The sequence below is a fragment of the Triticum urartu genome, chromosome 2, assembly GCF_003073215.2.
Source record: "Triticum urartu cultivar G1812 chromosome 2, Tu2.1, whole genome shotgun sequence".
In the NCBI taxonomy this organism is placed as follows: Eukaryota; Viridiplantae; Streptophyta; class Magnoliopsida; order Poales; family Poaceae; genus Triticum; species Triticum urartu.
The window spans coordinates 643,980,425-643,998,329 of NC_053023.1; the positions used below are offsets into that span (position 1 = coordinate 643,980,425).

At 45.0% G+C, this 17,905-nt stretch overlaps 1 protein-coding gene and 1 pseudogene across 2 annotated transcripts; both read right to left on the reverse strand.

The window, feature by feature from the left end:
• Positions 1-348: 348 nt before the first annotated feature.
• On the reverse strand, positions 349-5,955 carry LOC125539384 (copper-transporting ATPase HMA5). 2 transcript variants are annotated; one of them, XM_048702825.1, is made up of 6 exons: positions 5,535-5,955; positions 2,191-3,582; positions 1,859-2,113; positions 1,648-1,770; positions 1,068-1,544; positions 349-974 (listed from the first exon to the last, which is right to left on the reverse strand). In XM_048702825.1, exons 1-6 carry the CDS (start codon positions 5,868-5,870, stop codon positions 522-524), a joined length of 3,036 nt encoding a protein of 1,011 aa, XP_048558782.1. In that variant the 5' UTR covers positions 5,871-5,955; the 3' UTR covers positions 349-521. The 2 variants fall into 2 exon arrangements, with proteins under 2 accessions (XP_048558782.1, XP_048558783.1); XM_048702826.1 differs by having other exon boundaries at positions 349-920; positions 5,535-5,954.
• Positions 5,956-11,153: 5,198 nt separating this feature from the next.
• On the reverse strand, positions 11,154-11,706 carry LOC125539385 (annotated as a pseudogene).
• Between the last annotated feature and the right edge of the window lie 6,199 nt (positions 11,707-17,905).

A 17,905-nucleotide genomic window follows, 5' to 3' on the forward strand; every position in this document is an offset into this window, starting at 1 on the left:
AGGTTCCTTTTGGTCGCAAAGTTACATCAGTTGCGCAGCATTGCGTTCTTAACCGGCTCAGTTAGGTGACTGGCATCGCATCCCTCGACAGGGAGGACAAGTGGACAACGCACCGTGAAGATGGCATGCTTCTTGCCCGAATCTAGCGCAGTCACAGAGCACCATGCATCTTTACTTATTGCTTTCGAACTTGACCCCGGTCAGTCACAGCATCTTGACGACCCCTGACCCCCGCCCAAAGTCGTTCAATTCCCTTCATCAAAGGTCAAAGTTGCGATCTATAGTGGACTAGTAGCTACTACGTACGTAATTTATCCCTACCTGTTAAAGCGAACCGGCACAGCATGATACCTGCATAACTTGCACTAAGAACATTCATATTATTTGCACCTGGAGTACTAGAATTATATACATTTTCATCAGAGGACTGCTGCTTCGTCATTCTACCACACGCTTGTTACAGATATCTACAGCTTATTCTGTGTGTACTAGTATTATCTATACGGTGATGGCCCTCTTCTCTATGCCTGCCGCTCCTGTGTGATCAACGGCCTCTTGTAGTACCTCAGCAGGAGGGACCAGCAGACGACGCTGACGGAGGACGCGGCCATGGCGGCGCCGGCGACCCACGGCGGCAGCCGGAACCGGGTCGACGGGAACAGCACGCCCGCGGCGATCGGGATGCCGATGATGTTGTATCCCAGGGCCCACACGTAGTTCATCCGTATGCGGAAGAAGGCCTTCCTGGACAGGTCGATGGCCGTGATCACGTCCTCCAGGTTGCTCTTCATGAGCACGATGTCCGCCGCCTCGATGGCCACGTCCGTGCCCGCGCCGATGGCCATCCCGACGTTGGCCGCCACCAGCGCCGGCGAGTCGTTGATCCCGTCGCCAACCATTGCGACGGTTTTGCCAGACAGCTGCAGTGATCGATCAAAAGATTTAAAGGCGGTGAGTGGATGCGTGGCTGTATCCTGTTACCGTGTGACAGCACCATCAGTCAAAGTAATAAAGCAAAGGATATGGCCCTTTGACACAAAGCAAGGATATCTTCTAGTCTAGCTCACCTGAAGCTCCTTCACCTTCTCAGCCTTCTGCTCTGGTTTCGCTTCGGCTATGATGTTTTCGATGCCAACCTCTTTGCCGATGGCGTTGGCGGTTCCCCAGTTGTCCCCGGTCACCATTATGCACTCCACCTTCATTGACTTGAGGTATGATATCACTTCATGGGCGTTCGGTTTTATCGGATCAGACACAGAGATTATGCCGACTATTTCTTGATCCATGGCCACGATGATCCCTGTGTGTGCCTTCTCTTCCTCTTCCATGAGGATCTCTGAAGCTTCCACGGGGACATCAATGTCTAACGACAGCATAAAGCTCTTGTTGCCCACAATGACACTCCTGTCGCTGATCTTTGCCTTGACACCGTGTCCGGTGACTGAAATGAAATCCCTTGCTTCAGGCCAGATATGGGTTTCTTCCGAGTGAAAGTTCTTGGCATGCTCCACTACGGCTTTTGCTAGCGGATGCTCACTGTTGACCTGAAAATCAATGAAATTTAAGCAAGGTATCTTCCCAAGACAGTACAAGAAAGTCTACTAAGAAGACACTGCAGACACATGAGTATATAGTTAGAAAGCATACCTCTGCTGCTGCAACATAGTCATAGAATTCACGTAGGACCATGTTTTTAAAGAGCCTGGTATTGACGACAATAGGCTTTCCAATGGTTAGTGTTCCTGTCTTGTCGAAAACAATGCAGTCCACCTGTAAAATATCATACAGATAATGTTCGTCAACAATATGAAACACTATCTGCTAACATGTTTTCACTTGTATACTTATTATTAAATACCTTCTGCGCACTCTCCAGAGCTTGCCCGCCCTTGATCAGAACACCTTGCGAGGCACCGACTCCAGTTGCAACCATCACAGCAGTTGGAGTTGCAAGTCCCAGTGCACAAGGGCAGGCGATCACCATAACCGATATCCCAAACTGAAGAGCTAGCTGAAAGCTATCCATGGAAGATGGTATCCACGAGCTAGGGTAGACATGAAACCTCCCAGCTAAGAACCATGTAAGCCAAGTAAGCAAAGAAAGAAGGATGACCTGCAAGCATAAAGCTGATTGTTCAGTACTCGTATGAGTACAATGTTACTGGATTAACACAATGTAACTGAACTCACCAGGGGGACAAAGACTTTAGAGATTTGATCAGCAAACTTCTGTACAGGAGCTTTTGCCATTTGGGCTGACTCTACCAGCCTTACAATCTGTGCCAGGGCGCTCTCAGATCCAACAAATGTTGCCCTGACATGGAGGACACCATTCTCGTTCACCGTCCCTCCAATCACAGTGTCGCCCTTCCTCTTTGCCACGGGCCGTGATTCTCCGGTGATCATGCTTTCATTCACATGGCTCTGGCCCCAAATAACAAATCCATCGGAAGCAACTTTTCCACCAGGTATGACTTTGATCACATCATTTTTCTGAATCAACCGACTGTCGATCTCTTTCTCGCTTACAACATTACCTTCGTTGTCGTATATCAGCACAGTTGCAGTTTCTGGTGCAAGATCCATCAGCTTGGCAATAGCCTCAGAGGTCTTTCCTTTTGCCAAGATCTCGAGGTATTTTCCAAGAAGGATAAATGATATGAGCATGGAACTTGTCTCAAAAAAATCAGTTGACATATAATTCTCAGAAGTGGCAGCTCGGAGAACCGAGTAAACTGAGTAGAAGTACGCTGTGTTGGTCCCCAGAGCAATGAGCACATCCATGTTCGGTGAGCCATGACACATTGCCTTGTAAGCACCAGTGTAAAATTTGCGGCCAATTACAAACTGGACAGGAGTTGACAAAATCCACCGCAATAGTTCACCAATGCTCATCATGTTGACAACCTTTTTGTCCAGCCCCTCCTTCAGCCCTGGGATGTACATGAACACCATGGAGGTTAGGAACACTGGAATTGTGAACAGTAAGCTCCACAAAAAGGACTGCCTGTACCGCGTGATCTCCCCATTTCTATGCTGCTCTCTTCCATCGGCTTCTGGATATATTGATACAGCAATATGACCAGATCCAGCTGACTCGATGACTTCAATGAGGTCTCGTGGACCTGTTTGGTCAGGCTTGTAAGAGATGGTTATCTTTTGGAGCTCGGTATCAATTTTTATGTCTTCCACACCAGGAAGAGCTTGGACAGAACTTTTCACTATCATTACTGATCTCTCATTGAGAATGCCATCAACTTTGAGGTCTATCCTGCTCCGATCTTCTCCTGCGGTGACCAGTATTGCTTCAAAGCCAGATTCTTCAACTGCATTGACTAGTTGGATAGCAGCAACAACCCTCCGATTATAACGGATTTCCGCCTCTTCAATAGCCAATGCAACGGAAGCTCTCTGAACCCCTGGAACAGCTTGCAAGGCGGATTCAACTGTATTTGCACAAGACGTGCAGGTCATTCCTTTTATGTGCAGCCTGCATATTAGAATGCTCTTTTCCTTAAGCTCCTCATCGATCAGTTTAGCTCCGAAACCAACATCTTCAATGGTTTCCCTAATTTTTTCCTCCTGTAAAGAAAAAGGCAGACATGAACTTCAATCTCCAAATAAAATTATCAATAAATAGACACAAACTCTCTGTAAGAGCATCGAGTAAAGTTCATGAAAAAACATCTATCTGTACATGCACAATTGTTTCCAGAATTTTTTTAGGTTGCCAAATACTGTGTTTCCCCCCTTCTAAAAAAGGGCTCCGTGTAGCTCGGGCTCACTTTCGACTTTTCACTATGTTGGCCTCTTACTCACTATACTTTAGCCCTAGATGGTACTGCTATATTCAATAGGACACCTAAGTGTGGCACTATCTTCTAGCAATTACTGATTAAAGTTACTAGATGCAGCAAGAAATGACATCAGCCCAATCATAGGTGCCATCCAACAAGGAAGTGTGTGAGCAAGCAGCCATTATGCTGAAATAGAGATGGACCTTTTTTGGATCCTAAAATTCCAATCAAATGAAGTATCTCTCATCATCCAACTACAGTAGTGCACTTACGCTGCAAGAAAAGGACTTCCAATAATAGGAAAAGTACCCCTATCGTTCCAATAATTTTCACGATACTGATAAAAAGTTTATGTATTTCTTGTTTTCTCAAAAATAACAGTTCTTTCCCGAAAGATAATCAAAGATAACAATGGTGGGAGTGGGACAAGATTGCACCCCAAATGCTCCACTGATGAAAGAAAGTAATCATGAGATGAGAAACATGAGTTGCAAGATTTTCACGAATAAGAAAATATTTACCAGCCTGAAAATTTAATAATCAGTTGACATAAGCTCAAGTCTAGTGGGAGGAAGACCAAATGAACAGATAAAAAAACTTGGAAGTTATGCAACAGAGTGCACCACAACCCGGTTATAAGGAAAAAGCAAAGGGTCGCTGGAAGAGTAGATCATTTTTCCATGTGAACACGGTGTACATAGGTAGCCAAGTTCCATTACTTCAGCAAAGGCACAAGAGCTCACAGGTTCGAAACATCTAAGTAAAAGTTTTTTGAGAAGATTGATTCCTAAGGGTAACAATCTCCAGAGGTACGACACAAACTTAAGTCGTTAAACTTTGAAATTCTGTATGCCTTACAACTACAAGCATCGCTATCTGCACTTATAGTCAAAAACTTGTAAAAAACATAAACAATAAGTAGGAAGCGTCAATCTATTTTCCCAAATCAAGCTTCATACCGAGTCTGCAGCCTTGATCACATCACAGTATTTACAACTAGGAATGTAATGATAAACCAAATCGACCACTCGATGTTTTAAAGACACGCGAAGTAGTTAGCGGTTTCACATCAGAAGCAAAGTTGTCTAGCTGTAGCCTTCTGAACCACACAAAGTCAATAAATGCAAGAACTTTCCGGGCCACCACCCCTTTAAAAGTTTCTCATCTAAAAAAGAAAACCAATTAAGGCCACATGAATCCCTCCTGGAGTGATGCTATTAACCATACGTACCAGCATTGGCTGTTTAGCAGGAGTTTTTGTTTAGCCTCTGCCAATGTATTCTCCCAGATATATACTGCCTAAATCCCCAAAGTATGATATGCACACTCATAAGGTCTATCACCTCGGAAAGTTGCCAATTCTCCCAATATCAGCCAATTTTGTGATGCTGGGACCTCCTAAAGCTAAACGCCCGTGTATCAGTTTTCAGGGTTCCGGTAAGGAAGCAATGCATGTGACTTGACGTATAAGCACAGGCAGCACCCATGGGCCACCACGCCCAAACGATGAACGGAGGATGAATCCTTGTACTCATCTACAACTGTACAACAAAAGTATGCAAAGCATTTTCACTGAAAAAAACCCTCACAATAATCACACGCGACCATCTGAAATCCTAAATTCATCCGACCCCACGGCCGACCCCCCACCCCCCTAAAATGCCAAACTGCCGGGCTGAGCGTGCTTAACAATGGATGAGGAAGGGCCCAAAAATCAGGGTGCTCTGCTCTGCTCACCGAGACGAATGCCGGGTAGAAGGCGACCTGCGCGCGGCAGCCGAGGACGTCGACGGCGGCGTCGTGGATGCCGGGGAGCCGCTTGACGGCCTTCTCCACCGACCCGGCGCACGCGGCGCAGGTCATGCCGGTCACCGCGAACACCGCCACCTTCTCCTCCTCCTCCTCCTCGGCGCCCCCTGCGGCGGCCTCCAGATCGCCGGCGACCGCGGCCGCCTTGGTGCGCCGCGGCACGGGCGCGTACCGCGGCCGCAGCGCGAGGCGGCCGCCGCCGCTCCCCTCGCCGCCGCCGCCGCCGCCGCGGAAGCAGGCGAGGAAGAGGGCTCCCGCCGCCATACCGAGAGAGGGTGTCCGTCCGGGAACGGCGGTCGCCGGGGCTGGCGACGGTCACTGGCTGGGGAGTCGCTTGAGAGTGCGTCGGGCATTGCCGGATTTATAGGGCGGGGAGGGTGGCGCCGATCGCGTGCGCCTCTTTTTCCCGAAAATGAGACGGTGGGAGGGCGCCGTTAAAGCAAAGGCGATTTCGTAGTGCTCGCAGCGTCGGACCGGAATATGGCTGCTAACACGTCAGTCGCGTAGGCAAGGTGGAGGATTCCGGTATAACGGATTTAGAAAGATCAGACTGCGGACACGGGCAGTATTGTTTGGGCTCCGTCGCGTGGCCAACACATGATGTGCATAATCTTCTCATCAACAAAGAAAAACAAACACATGGTGTGCACGGCCTTGTATTTTGTAGAGCCGCAAGACAGACGCTGGCAACTTTCATGAACTTATAAACCTACGCGTGGCCACCACAATCTTTCCTCTCTCCGGTCTCTCGTCCGTCCGTCCTTCGTCCAATCTTACACACTCCCTCCTCCTGCCTCTTCCTCTCTTCGTTTTGATTTTTTTCCTCGCGTAAAAGATTTTAGTCTTTTTGTGTAAGCCGCATCAATAGTCACATCTCTTATCTATATCTATGCTTACTAATAAAAGGAGTAACATTTCTTCCTCCTTAATTTTTGTCTGTTACTGATTTCACTCGTCCATGTTCGTTTCGTCCGTAGTTGGTGAGTATAGTTCGTCCGAGCCAGGCCAACCGAGCCCGCCGGTGCGCTCTGTGGCCCAATAAATCAGGCCCACCTATCGTGTTTGAAGCAAAAAATACATGCTGGTGGGAGGATTCAAACCCCAAACTAACGCCTAGCTATGTTAAATAGTCCCATCTCGCTCCCTCACATCCAATCTACACAATTTATATACATCTTCAATTTCCTTGGTACCAGAAAGCCATCTGGAGAACATGGTGAAGTGCGGGTCTCATGTTTCCTAAAAATAAAGAAGGAAAGAAGGGTTTTTCGGGATTGACAACAAAACAAAATAGGAAAGTGGGAACCCGTCAAGTAATAAGAAGGTAAGGAGGGATTTCGGGAATTGAAAAAAAGGAAAGTAGGAAGCTGTCCCATAATAATAATAAGAAGGAAAGGAGGGATTCGGCGATTGACAGAGAAATAGGAAAGTGGGAAGCCAGCCGTCCCATAGTAAGAAGAAAGTGTCCTAATAAAGAAGAAGGGGGAGAAAAAAAGAAGGAAAGGAGGGATTTCAGGAAGAGAAAATAAAGAAGGAAAGGAGGGATTTCAGGAAGAGAAAATAAAGAAGGAAAGGAGGTGCATTTCTGGGATTGATAAAGAAAAATAGCAAAGTGAGTCCAGTAATGAAAAGGGAAGTGTCCTAATAAATCCCGTAGTAGGGTGAGGTGATTTTTTTGTCATTTATTTTACGTGTCCGTATAGTAGTTTTTCTCCTAATTAAAGAAAGCTCTTCTCCTCCTGTTGGCGCTGCCTCCAGTCCGCCCGATCTCCGATGGCCTCTAGGCCATGGAGATGCGGAGGATCTCGGGCCCCCGCCTGTGGGAGGGACCCCGTTCTTATTCTTATTAGATTCGGCATCTTGGTTGGGACTGTGTGACGGCGACGATCTCCCTTAGTATGAATAATGTCTCTAACGTTCTATCCCTGTCCCGATGGTGTGTCTAGTATAGTCGGAGGGCGTGTGAAGGTTTGTCTCTGTGGGATCTCGCATGGTTCGGTTGGTGCTGGTCTTCGGTTGACCTGGTTGGATTCGGTCTTTGTCCGTATTCGTTTGGATGTTTACAGGTTTGATCCTTATGATCTACGACTTCCTTTCTTGGCAATGATTCCTACTATGGTGCGCTGGTCCTATGGGGCCTTAGCACGATGACTTCCTGATTGTCCGGCTCCGGTGAGGGAGGGCGATGACGACGGCGCACCTTCGGCTCACTCTAGTGCTTGTATTCGTCGCTAGGTGGTCCATGAACATGGTTGTAATTTTTATTATCTCTAATGTTCTTTGAACTGCCATAATTGATAAGCCCATAAATTTTATTTTCATCATTTCCATTGTTGCCAAGAGAGGGGGTAAATTTTATTTTACTTTGATAAGCCCATAAATGCTTAACTAATAAGGGTTTACCAAATAAAATCCTATTTTTAACACAATCACACTTATAGGTGGCAAATAAATCACAAGAGAACCTACTAAAATATTTATCGGAAGTACCTTTCTACACCCGAGCTCAAATGCTCCTGGTGTGGACAGTAAAATAATTTTTTTTAGAAAATTCTGATTTTTTTGTGGCATACTTTATGAAATGTTTGTTATGCACGCAAAATTTTATCACGAAATCACATTTGTCGAAGTCGTGGCAGAAAAACACAAAATCAGAGCTCCAAAATGCGTTTGAAAGTAGCATTTTTAAAACAATGATTTTGTTTTTTTACCAAGCTTTCCACCAATGTCATTTTGTGATGAAATTTTACATGCACGACAAACATCTCTTAAAGTATACCACAAAAAGAACTCAGAATTTCTTGAAATGTTTTTCTATTTTTTTATTTTACTATTCACACCAGGAGCATTTGAGCCCAGGTGTAGAAACTTCACATCCAATATTTATGCCTAGATTGCAACACACGGCAAATTATCTAGTCGTGGTTAAACATGTGCGGCCACAAAATATATTTGGAGTTTTCTTTTCTCATAACCTGGATTGAGGTATAACTTGGACACTTTTTACGATATGAGCAACAAGAACCACTTGCCAACACAAACATCTCGTGTTGACTAGGATTGCCATAGTTCATACTCCCTCCGTCCCAAAATAATTGTCTCATCTTTGTGCTAACTTTAATACAAAGTTATACTAGAGTTAAGACACTTATTTTGCGACAAAGAGGGTATATGCAATGCATAGAAAACATAATTTCAATACATTAGTCCAAAATTTGTGAAAGTTAAATACGAATAGTGTAATTTAAACAAAACATCATTTAATTCCAACATATAACCTAAAAATACCATTAAGATGCTAGTAAAATAGTATCAAGTTATAGTATAAATTGTTTTGCACTTTTTGTATTGGCACCCATAGCAACCCATAGATCTGCCCTTGGCGGTGCAATGTAAAGAAATGTACGTGAGCATTTGCAATTGTACTGTATTTTTTTTAAAGATAGCAGTAGGATAGCAACGTTTTGGCTCCCAGGCTTAGATGAGCCCGTGAGTGAACAGTAATGCTATTTTAAAATAGAAAAAAAATCAATTTTTTTTAAAAAATTTGTGTGGTGAAAGATGTTTGAGTGTGTGATGTCCATGACAAACTTGGAGAAGTTTAAACATTCGAGAAGCTCATGAGAAAAAACAAATTCAGTTATGAGAGAAACATTTGAAAAATAGCACTTGTTCACATCTGGATTTGTCTTTTTTGCCGCGTGCTACTTGATTGTCCAAACATCACCAAATTTTGCACGAACATTACACATATGCACATCTTGCTTGCAAATAACTTTTTTGGAATTTTGGATTTTTTCTATTTTAAATCGTGTTACTGTTCACCGGGCTCAGACGAGCCTAGGCAGCAAGTTGGATTTTCGTAGCATTAGGTTGTAATTTGTTCTCTCCCTCTCCTCTCACCAATCACATTTAGCAAGAGATCTGTGTCAACTCAACCGCGTCACTATGCACACAAATGCATTATCTTGGGATGTTTGGACAATACAAAAATTTAGAAATAAAAAAAAGTATTCAGACGAAAGGTCACAAAACTTGCCATACTCGTGTTACTTATTATTATTTATAGAAAAAATCAAATAATTTAAGAGCTTGTGTTTTTTTTAAATCTAGAGTTACAGTTTAACACGATATAATTTAAAGAAGAGAAATATTTGGTGAAAAAGATTATAAACATTTCATTCTAGTGCTATATATTCTTTCAGAAAATCACAAATAATTTATGAACAAATGTGGTGATTCTCTATGACAGTTCCCAAACCATTTTTTTAATCTTAATTCCAGAGTTGCAATATAATTTTGTAATTTCCTAACTTATCCCAGTTCCAATTTTTTTCATTACTGCATGTATTTAAATTTTATTTCAAAATTGTATTAGTTTTTTTAGTAGGCTGTCATGTGCGTGAAACCATTGCCATGTCATTCATCAAACCATCTTGGGTCACGTAAGGAACCAAATTTATCCGAGGTCGAGGCCCAAACGTGAAACGTTGCACTCCAGCTAAGTTGAGAAACCAACGAATACTCCCTCCATCTGAAAATACTTGTCGAAGAAATGGCGCCCTTCTCCCGCCGGTGCCGCCGCCGATCCGTCCCATCTCCGATGGACTTTGAGCCGTCGAGATCTGGAGGATGTCGGCCCTCTGCAGGCGTGAGGGACCCCGTTCTCGTTTTTTTAGGTTCAACGTCTTGGTTAGGGCTGTGTGGCGGTGACGATATTCCTCAGTAGGAATAATTCTCTCACGTCCTATCCCCCCAGTAGGCATCATCGGAGGATGAGTGGAGGTGTGTCTCCATCAGATCTCACGGGATTCGATCTGTGCTGGTCTTCGCTGGATCTGTTTGAATCCATTTTTTTCGTCTTCGTTCTTGTGTTTACAGGTTTGATCTTTCCCGTCTACAACTCTCTTCATTGGTGATGATTGCTGTTCTGGTGTGCTGGTCTTTTAAGGTCTTAGCACGATGACTTCCTGACTGTCTACTACAACAAAGTTTGCCCGGCTCCGGTGAGGTAGGGGCAATGACGACGGCGCCCCTTCGGCTCGCTCCAGTGCTTGTACTCATTGCTAGGTGGTGCATGAATCTGGATGTATTTTTTATTGCTTCTAGTGTTTCTGTATTGTTATGATTGATGAATAGATTAAAAAAGTCTCATAAAAGAAAGATTAAAATAAATATATCTAGAACTAAAATACGTCTAGATAGATTCATTTCTCTGACAAATATTTTTAGACAGAGGGAGTATATCTTTGTGAGCCATGTCTACTTCTACGGCCGAATTTACTCGCCCTTGCCCACCAGCTTTGCTTGGATCAATTACTTTGCTATAGTTATAGTTTGCTGTTATTTTCTCTGTAGATACGAGGCGGTTAAATTAGCATAGTAAATACTTCCTCGGTCCGAAAAAATTTGTTCCTTAAGTGAATGTATCTAGTATTAACTTGGAGTTAGATACATCCATTTGAGGGACAAGTTTGGAACAAACTTTTTCGGGAAGGGAGTATGAACACGAATTTTGGTCACAAAATCAGAAAAGAAACGCGCACAAGCATCAAATTATATGCCTACTCGAACCAATCGATCTGATCATTTGGAAACAGCCCACGAGAAAACACGCGAAAAAGGTGCAGGCACAACAAACAGATGCCAGCGGGCAGCGGAAGCGCAGGAACATAATCAGAGTATCCGATGCTCACCGAGACGAGTGCCGTGTAGAAGGCGACCTGCACGCGGCCGCCGAGGACGTCGACGGCGGCCTCATGGATGCCGGGGAGCCGCTTGACGGCCTTCTCAACCGAGCCGGCGCACGCGGCGCACGTCATCCCGGACACCGCGAACACCGCCACCTTCTCCTCTTCCTCCTCCGCTGCCTCCAGATCGACCACGGCTGACCCGCCTTTTCCTCCACCGCCCTCGCCGGCGACCGCGGCCGCCCTCGGTTGCCGCGGCATGGACGGGTACCGCGGCCGCAGCGTGAGGTGGCCGCTCTCATCGGAGCCGCTGCTGTGGAAGCATGTGAGGAAGAGGGACCGAGTGGCCGCCGCCATTGGGAGCGTGAAGAGAAGGTTTTAGGTTGGGTTGGGGGTTCTGATCGGGGGTGGGAAAAATGGTTCGAACATTGGCAGATTTATTATAGTCGTACCAGCCCGACGCGCCCGAACGTAAAATACTGCACGTACGCTAAAAAAACTCATCATTTTGTAATGGGTGGGCTTGGGCCGCAAGCAAGTGTGGGATTGGACGGCTAGTTTCTTAAGCGGGCTGCGACGACCTCGGACTGTCGAAAACGTCGACACGAAGCCCAGGGCTCCTCTGGGGAGAAACCGATATTTCTTTCCTTCTTTTTCTTAATGACGCCGGGCAAGAAATCCGCACTTAGATCCAAACACGGCATTCAAACTTTGACATTCGTGCTCACACAAAGTACTGCACGTATTCAGTCGGTTTGTGTTTTAAAAAAGAGTGCAAGTTGCATGATTTGTAGGCAGCACGCAACACAAAATCCCAATTCGAATTTGACTTGGAGTTGCTTCTGGTAGCAGGACGCTGCTACGCACATCGCATCGGAGCTAAGCAACGTGATGTGATGTCGAATTCGAATTAAATTATCGGAAGATCTCCGGTGCCCACGAATCAAATTCGAGCCCCGGTTCCGATTTGCCTTTGCATTTGGAGGTCCCCCGTTTCAAAAGCAACGAATGCCACGACAGGTGACCTTGGTAAAATTATTCAGCCGCTGTTTTCACATCTCCCTGGTGTACGTCTACGTGCGTGGAGTGTAGACCAATCTCCCTGGTAGCAGGAGCCAATCATGGAACCTCTCGTGCATTTCTTTGAAAAAATCCATGCAATAACGCAGAGACATAAAACGCCCGGAGGACGGAGGACGGTCTTGGTTCACTGAATGTTTCATCAAACGGCTTGGTTCACTGAATCTTTGATTCCTGGACATTCGCTTCTTCTGTGTTATTATAAGAGCCTGAGGTTGCCATTTCGTTAAACTACCCCATGCATGGTCGCGATGACGTTTTTTTATGCAAGGGAGCCACCCCAATCAGATGAATTCAGAATTCAGAACTCAGAAAATGTAAGCAAGCTGAGAGTGTCACGCGTACGTGGACGCTTTTCACTGTCTTCGCCCGATAGAAGTCACCGCAGTGTATTAGCAGTGTTGAACGAGTGTGGGAGAATTATATGGTTGATGGATGTTTGAAGTTGAATCCGTTGCAGAGAGAACAAAAAATATATTTGAATCGCTTGGAACGACGTGCACACGTAGCCTGAACCAAATATATATCCGGGAAGTCAAATTCAGATAGGAGATTGATGACCAATACGAGAGGGATTGCGTGGTAAATAATCAAGTGTTCCTTGTTTTGACACCATCCCAGCATCGTCGGACGAAGATAACTTACCTGGCAACCAAATGACTTGACTAATGTGTCACAACTGATTGATTTGTATAGGCTGGTTAGGTTCGTTACGGGTAGGTTGATTCTTTGGTGTAGCAAGTAGCAACTCGTGGCATCAAATTCTGGTTTCACACGGAGCGTAGCTGCGAGCTCGAGCGTAGCCACCACCCTCGACTCCACGCGGCGCCACTCCGGCCGCTGCGGCCACCGCCCCACCTCTGTCGCAGCCCGCGGGGCAGCAGCGCCACCACCCCGTGTTGGTGGAAAAACCCTAACCCTAGCTAGCCCTAGCTCTTCTCTAGCTCTTTCTCTATGTGGCACGAACCGGGGAGGAAGAATGAGGAAGACACGATGAACAGGGAGCTTTTCCAACGCACGAACGCCTGTCACAACTACGGCGTTTCCTTGAGCACGAACTCAACACCTCTGCCGTTATAATGATCGATGCCGCGATCTTATACCTGGGCCAGCGCTGGGCCACAGACCCCATGCCTCTAGCCACTACTGCGCCTGGTTCGGCCCGCTCCACGCGCGCCCACGACCGCGCCTCCACGCACCCGTCGCGCCGAACCTGCAACGAACCAACGTGATCACCACGTCCCGATCGCCAATGGCATCGCCCCACACACATGCACGGACACGCCCGCGCACCACACGTATGCACACACGCACACCTATGTCGTAGACCCGACGCGTCCGACATGCCTAGCGTGCGCCCATACACGCGCTCGACGCATCCGACTCGTCGCCACGGCTTATTATGCCCAACACCCCGCACCCCATCACTAGTAGAAAAGGGGGCAAAGGTTCAGGCCGGTTCAGCCCATTAGTCCCGGTTCAGTCACGAACCGGGACTAATGTGAACATTGGTCCCGGTTCGTGCGGCTAAGGCATTAGTCCCGGTTCACCTGAGCCCTTTAGTCCCGGTTTGAGACACGAATCGAGACTAAAGGGTGCGATGCCCTTTAGTCCCGGTTTGTGTCTCAAATCGGGACTAAAGATTAGACCTTTAGTCCTGGTTTGTGTCTCAAACCGGGACTAAAGGGTGCAATGCCCTTTAGTCCCGGTTTGTGTCTCAAACCGAGACTAAAGGTCTCATTTTCAAACTCTACCCCCCTTCCCCCATGGATCGCCTTTTTTGTTTCGAAAAAATCAAAAGAAAATGATAAAAACTTCAAAATAAAATTCCTTCGAGAGGTAGTTATATTACTACATCTACTAGTTAGGAAAAATTTAAAAACTTAAATTCGGACATGTTTTGCAAAAAATGTAGGGAAAATGTAAAACGGCTATAACTTTTGCATACGATGTCGGAAAAAAACGTATAATATATCAAAATGTTCAGAACGAAAATCCGCTTCCGATTTTGACCGCCTACGGCCTGTTTGCAAATTTTTAGAATCCTCAAATTCTAAAAGGAAAAAAGTTAAGCTCAAATTTCAGTTTTTTTTTGAATTTTTGTTAAATCTGGTCAAACTACTTATTTAAGAAGTATTACTGTTACTAAATAATTATTCAAGAATATTAGTGTTACTAAATAATTATTTCAGTTTTTTTGAATTTTGGTCAAATATGGTCAAACTGTGGTCAAACTGTGGTCAAACAATGGTCAAACTACTTATTCAAGAAATATTAGTGTTACTAAATAATTATTTCAGTTTTTTTGAATTTTGGTCAAATCTGGTCAAACTATGGTCAAACTAGGGTCAAACTGTGGTCAAACTACTTATTCAAGAAATATTAGTGTTACTAAATAATTATTGTTTTTTAGAACAATAGTTTCAAACTCAAACAGTGAAATGTGTGACTACATGCTCAAGCTAAATTCCTGAGGGTGAATATGATTGACATCTTACTATTGTGAGGAAAACAACAAGTGCAGACTTGGAAACGAGGAAGAATAGAACCCGGAAGTTAAACGTGCTCAGACTCGAGTAGTGAGAGGATGGGTGACCGTTCGGGAAGTGATGAGGGGTGATTAGAGATTAAAGGTTAAATTGAGCAGTGATGAGGGGTGATTAGAGATTAGAGGTTAAAATAATTCAGAAATTTGAAAATAAATAAAAATTAAAAAAATCATAAAATTTCCTTTAGTACCGGTTGGTGTTACCAATCGGGACTAAAGATGGACCTCTAGGCAGCGGCCACGTGGAGGGCCTTTAGTCCCGGTTCGTATAAGAACCGGGACTAAAGGGGGAGGCTTTAGTACTGACCCTTTAGTCCCGGTTCCAGAACCGGGACTAAAGGCCCTTATGAACCGGGACTAAAGGCCCTTTATCTACTAGTGCATGGGCCATGTCGAGTCCCGCAGATCCACCAGGTCCCCGCGCTCCCACTCGTGCGACGCCTCTTGATGGGGCACGCCGTCCTCGAGCCCAGATCCGCTTTCTTTCAGCGGTCCTTCTCTGGTGCCGGACTTGCACCTGCATCGAGCGGCGTCAACGACTTATCTAGGCAATCCGCCGCGTATCCAGCTGCGGGGTGAGTGCTGATAGTCTCCAACGTATCTATAATTTATGAAGTATTCATGCTATTATATTATCAACCATGGATGTTTTATATGCATTTATATGCTATTTTATATGATTTTTGGGACTAACCTATTAACCTAGTGCCACTTTCTGTTTTTTCCTTGCTTTTGAGTTTTACAGAAAAGGAATATCAAACGGAGTCCAATTGACGTGCCAATTTTTGACGATTTTTTATGGACCAAAAGAAGACCCCGGAGTAAAAGAGTTGGGCCAGGAGAGTCCCGGGGCGTCCACGAGGGTGGGGGGCGCGCCCACCCCCCCAGGCGCGTGGGCCTGCCTCGTGGACGCCTCGGGCACCTCCTTGACGTGAAACCGACGCCAAAAATTCCTATAAATACAGAAACATCGAAAAATTAAGCTAGATCGGGAGTTCCGCCGCCAGAAGCCTCCGTAGCCATCGAAAGCCAATCTAGACCCTCTCTGGCACCCTGCCGGAGGGGGCCATCATCACCAGAGGGCATGGAGGAGGATCCCGGAGGGGCCATCATCACCATGAACGCCAAGGACCAGAGGGGGAACCTCTCCCCATCTAGGGGGGAGGCCATGGAGGAGGAAGCACAAGGGGGAGAACCTCTCCTCCTCTCTCTTGGTGGCACCGGAGTGCCATCGAGAGGGGAATCATCGCCGTGGTGATCATCTTCATCAACATCACCATCCTCATCTCTTTTACGCGGTCCACTCTCCCGCACCCCGCTGTAATCCCTACTTGAACATGGTGCTTTATGCCACATATTATGATCCAATGATGTGTTGCCATCCTATGATGTTTTGAGTAGATATCCTGAGTAGATATCCTTTGTCTTTGGGTTGATTGATGATCTAGATTGGTATGAGTTGTATGTTTTACTTTGGTGCTGTCCTATGGTGCCCTCCGTGTCGCGCAAGCGTGAGGGATTCCCGCTGTAGGGTGTTGCAATACGTTTATGATTCGCTTATAGTGGGTTGCGTGAGTGACTGAAACACAAACCCGAGTAAGGGGGTTGTTGCGTATGGGATAAAGAGGACTTGATGCTTTAATGCTATGGTTGGGTTTTACCTTAATGATCTTTAGTAGTTGCGGATGCTTGCTAGAGTTCCAATCATAAGTGCATATGATCCAAGTAGAGAAAGTATGTTAGCTTATGCCTCTCCCTCATATGAAACTGCAATAGTGATTACCGGTCTTGTTAACAATTGCCTAGGACAATTCCGCACACCGATCCACCATTATTCCACACTCGCTATTTATAATATTTAGTAATATATTCTAACTTTATGATAACACCTACTTTTATATTTTAGCTCTCCGATATCATACAAAGTTATCCACTTCATACCCACAACGTAGTTTTATTTCTCTTGCTAGTTGGAAGCAAACGTTCGGTGTACGTAGAGTCGTATCAGTGGCAGATAGGGCTTGAGAGAATATTGATCTTACCTTTAGCTCCTTGTGGGTTCGACACTCCATACTTATCACTTCCACCTTTGGAAATTGCTACGATGATTCCTTGCACTTGGGGATTATCAAGCTCTTTTCCGGGGCCCCGTTGTCGGGGAGAATAGCGTGGGGATTGATATTCTCGTGTGTGCTTGTTTGCTTTCTTCACTAAGTAGATTTTGTGTTTTCCTTTGTTTTATGTTTAGTTGTGGGTGAAACATATTTTTTAAATAATGAAAATACAAAAAAAATTACTTGCCTCTCATGCCTAATTTTTTCAAAAAGAGAAGTGATTGGAAAGTTATGCATTGAAGAAGTGAGGGTCGACCTTCAAGCACTCGTGTTCATGCTCGCGGAAACAATGTAGAATTTTTCATGGAAGTTTCTCTGTAAATAATTATCCCTTTATATATATATATCCATTGTATTATAAAAATAATATGCCAAGCCTTGGTTTTAGGATGATTAGATTGCTTGTTTACTATGTGCAGAACAAAAACAGAAACTTTGGCTGTAGCGCGTGATTTTACATTTTTTACTGGATAGTCAAATGGGTCTGAAACTTTTTGCACATTACTTCTGTATAAAATTTTCAAATTGTCAAATTTATTTCATAATTTTTGGAGTTACAGAAGTTTATTAAACCTTCAGATTTCTACAAACTGTCCTGTTTTAGACAGATTCTGTTTTTCGTGTGTTGTTTGCTTATTTTGATGAATCTGTGGGTAGTATCGGGGGTATGAACCATGGTGAAGTTGGAATAACAGTAGATATAGTTCTAATATTAAATTGGAATGAGTTTGCAACAGTACCTAAAGGTTGTGGTTTGCTTTATTATACTAACGGATCTCATGATGTTTTTGTTAAAGTTTTTTGTGGAATGGAAGTGTTCGAAGAACGAGGAGTTACCGATGTGAGAAGAATAAAGAGAGGCAAGAG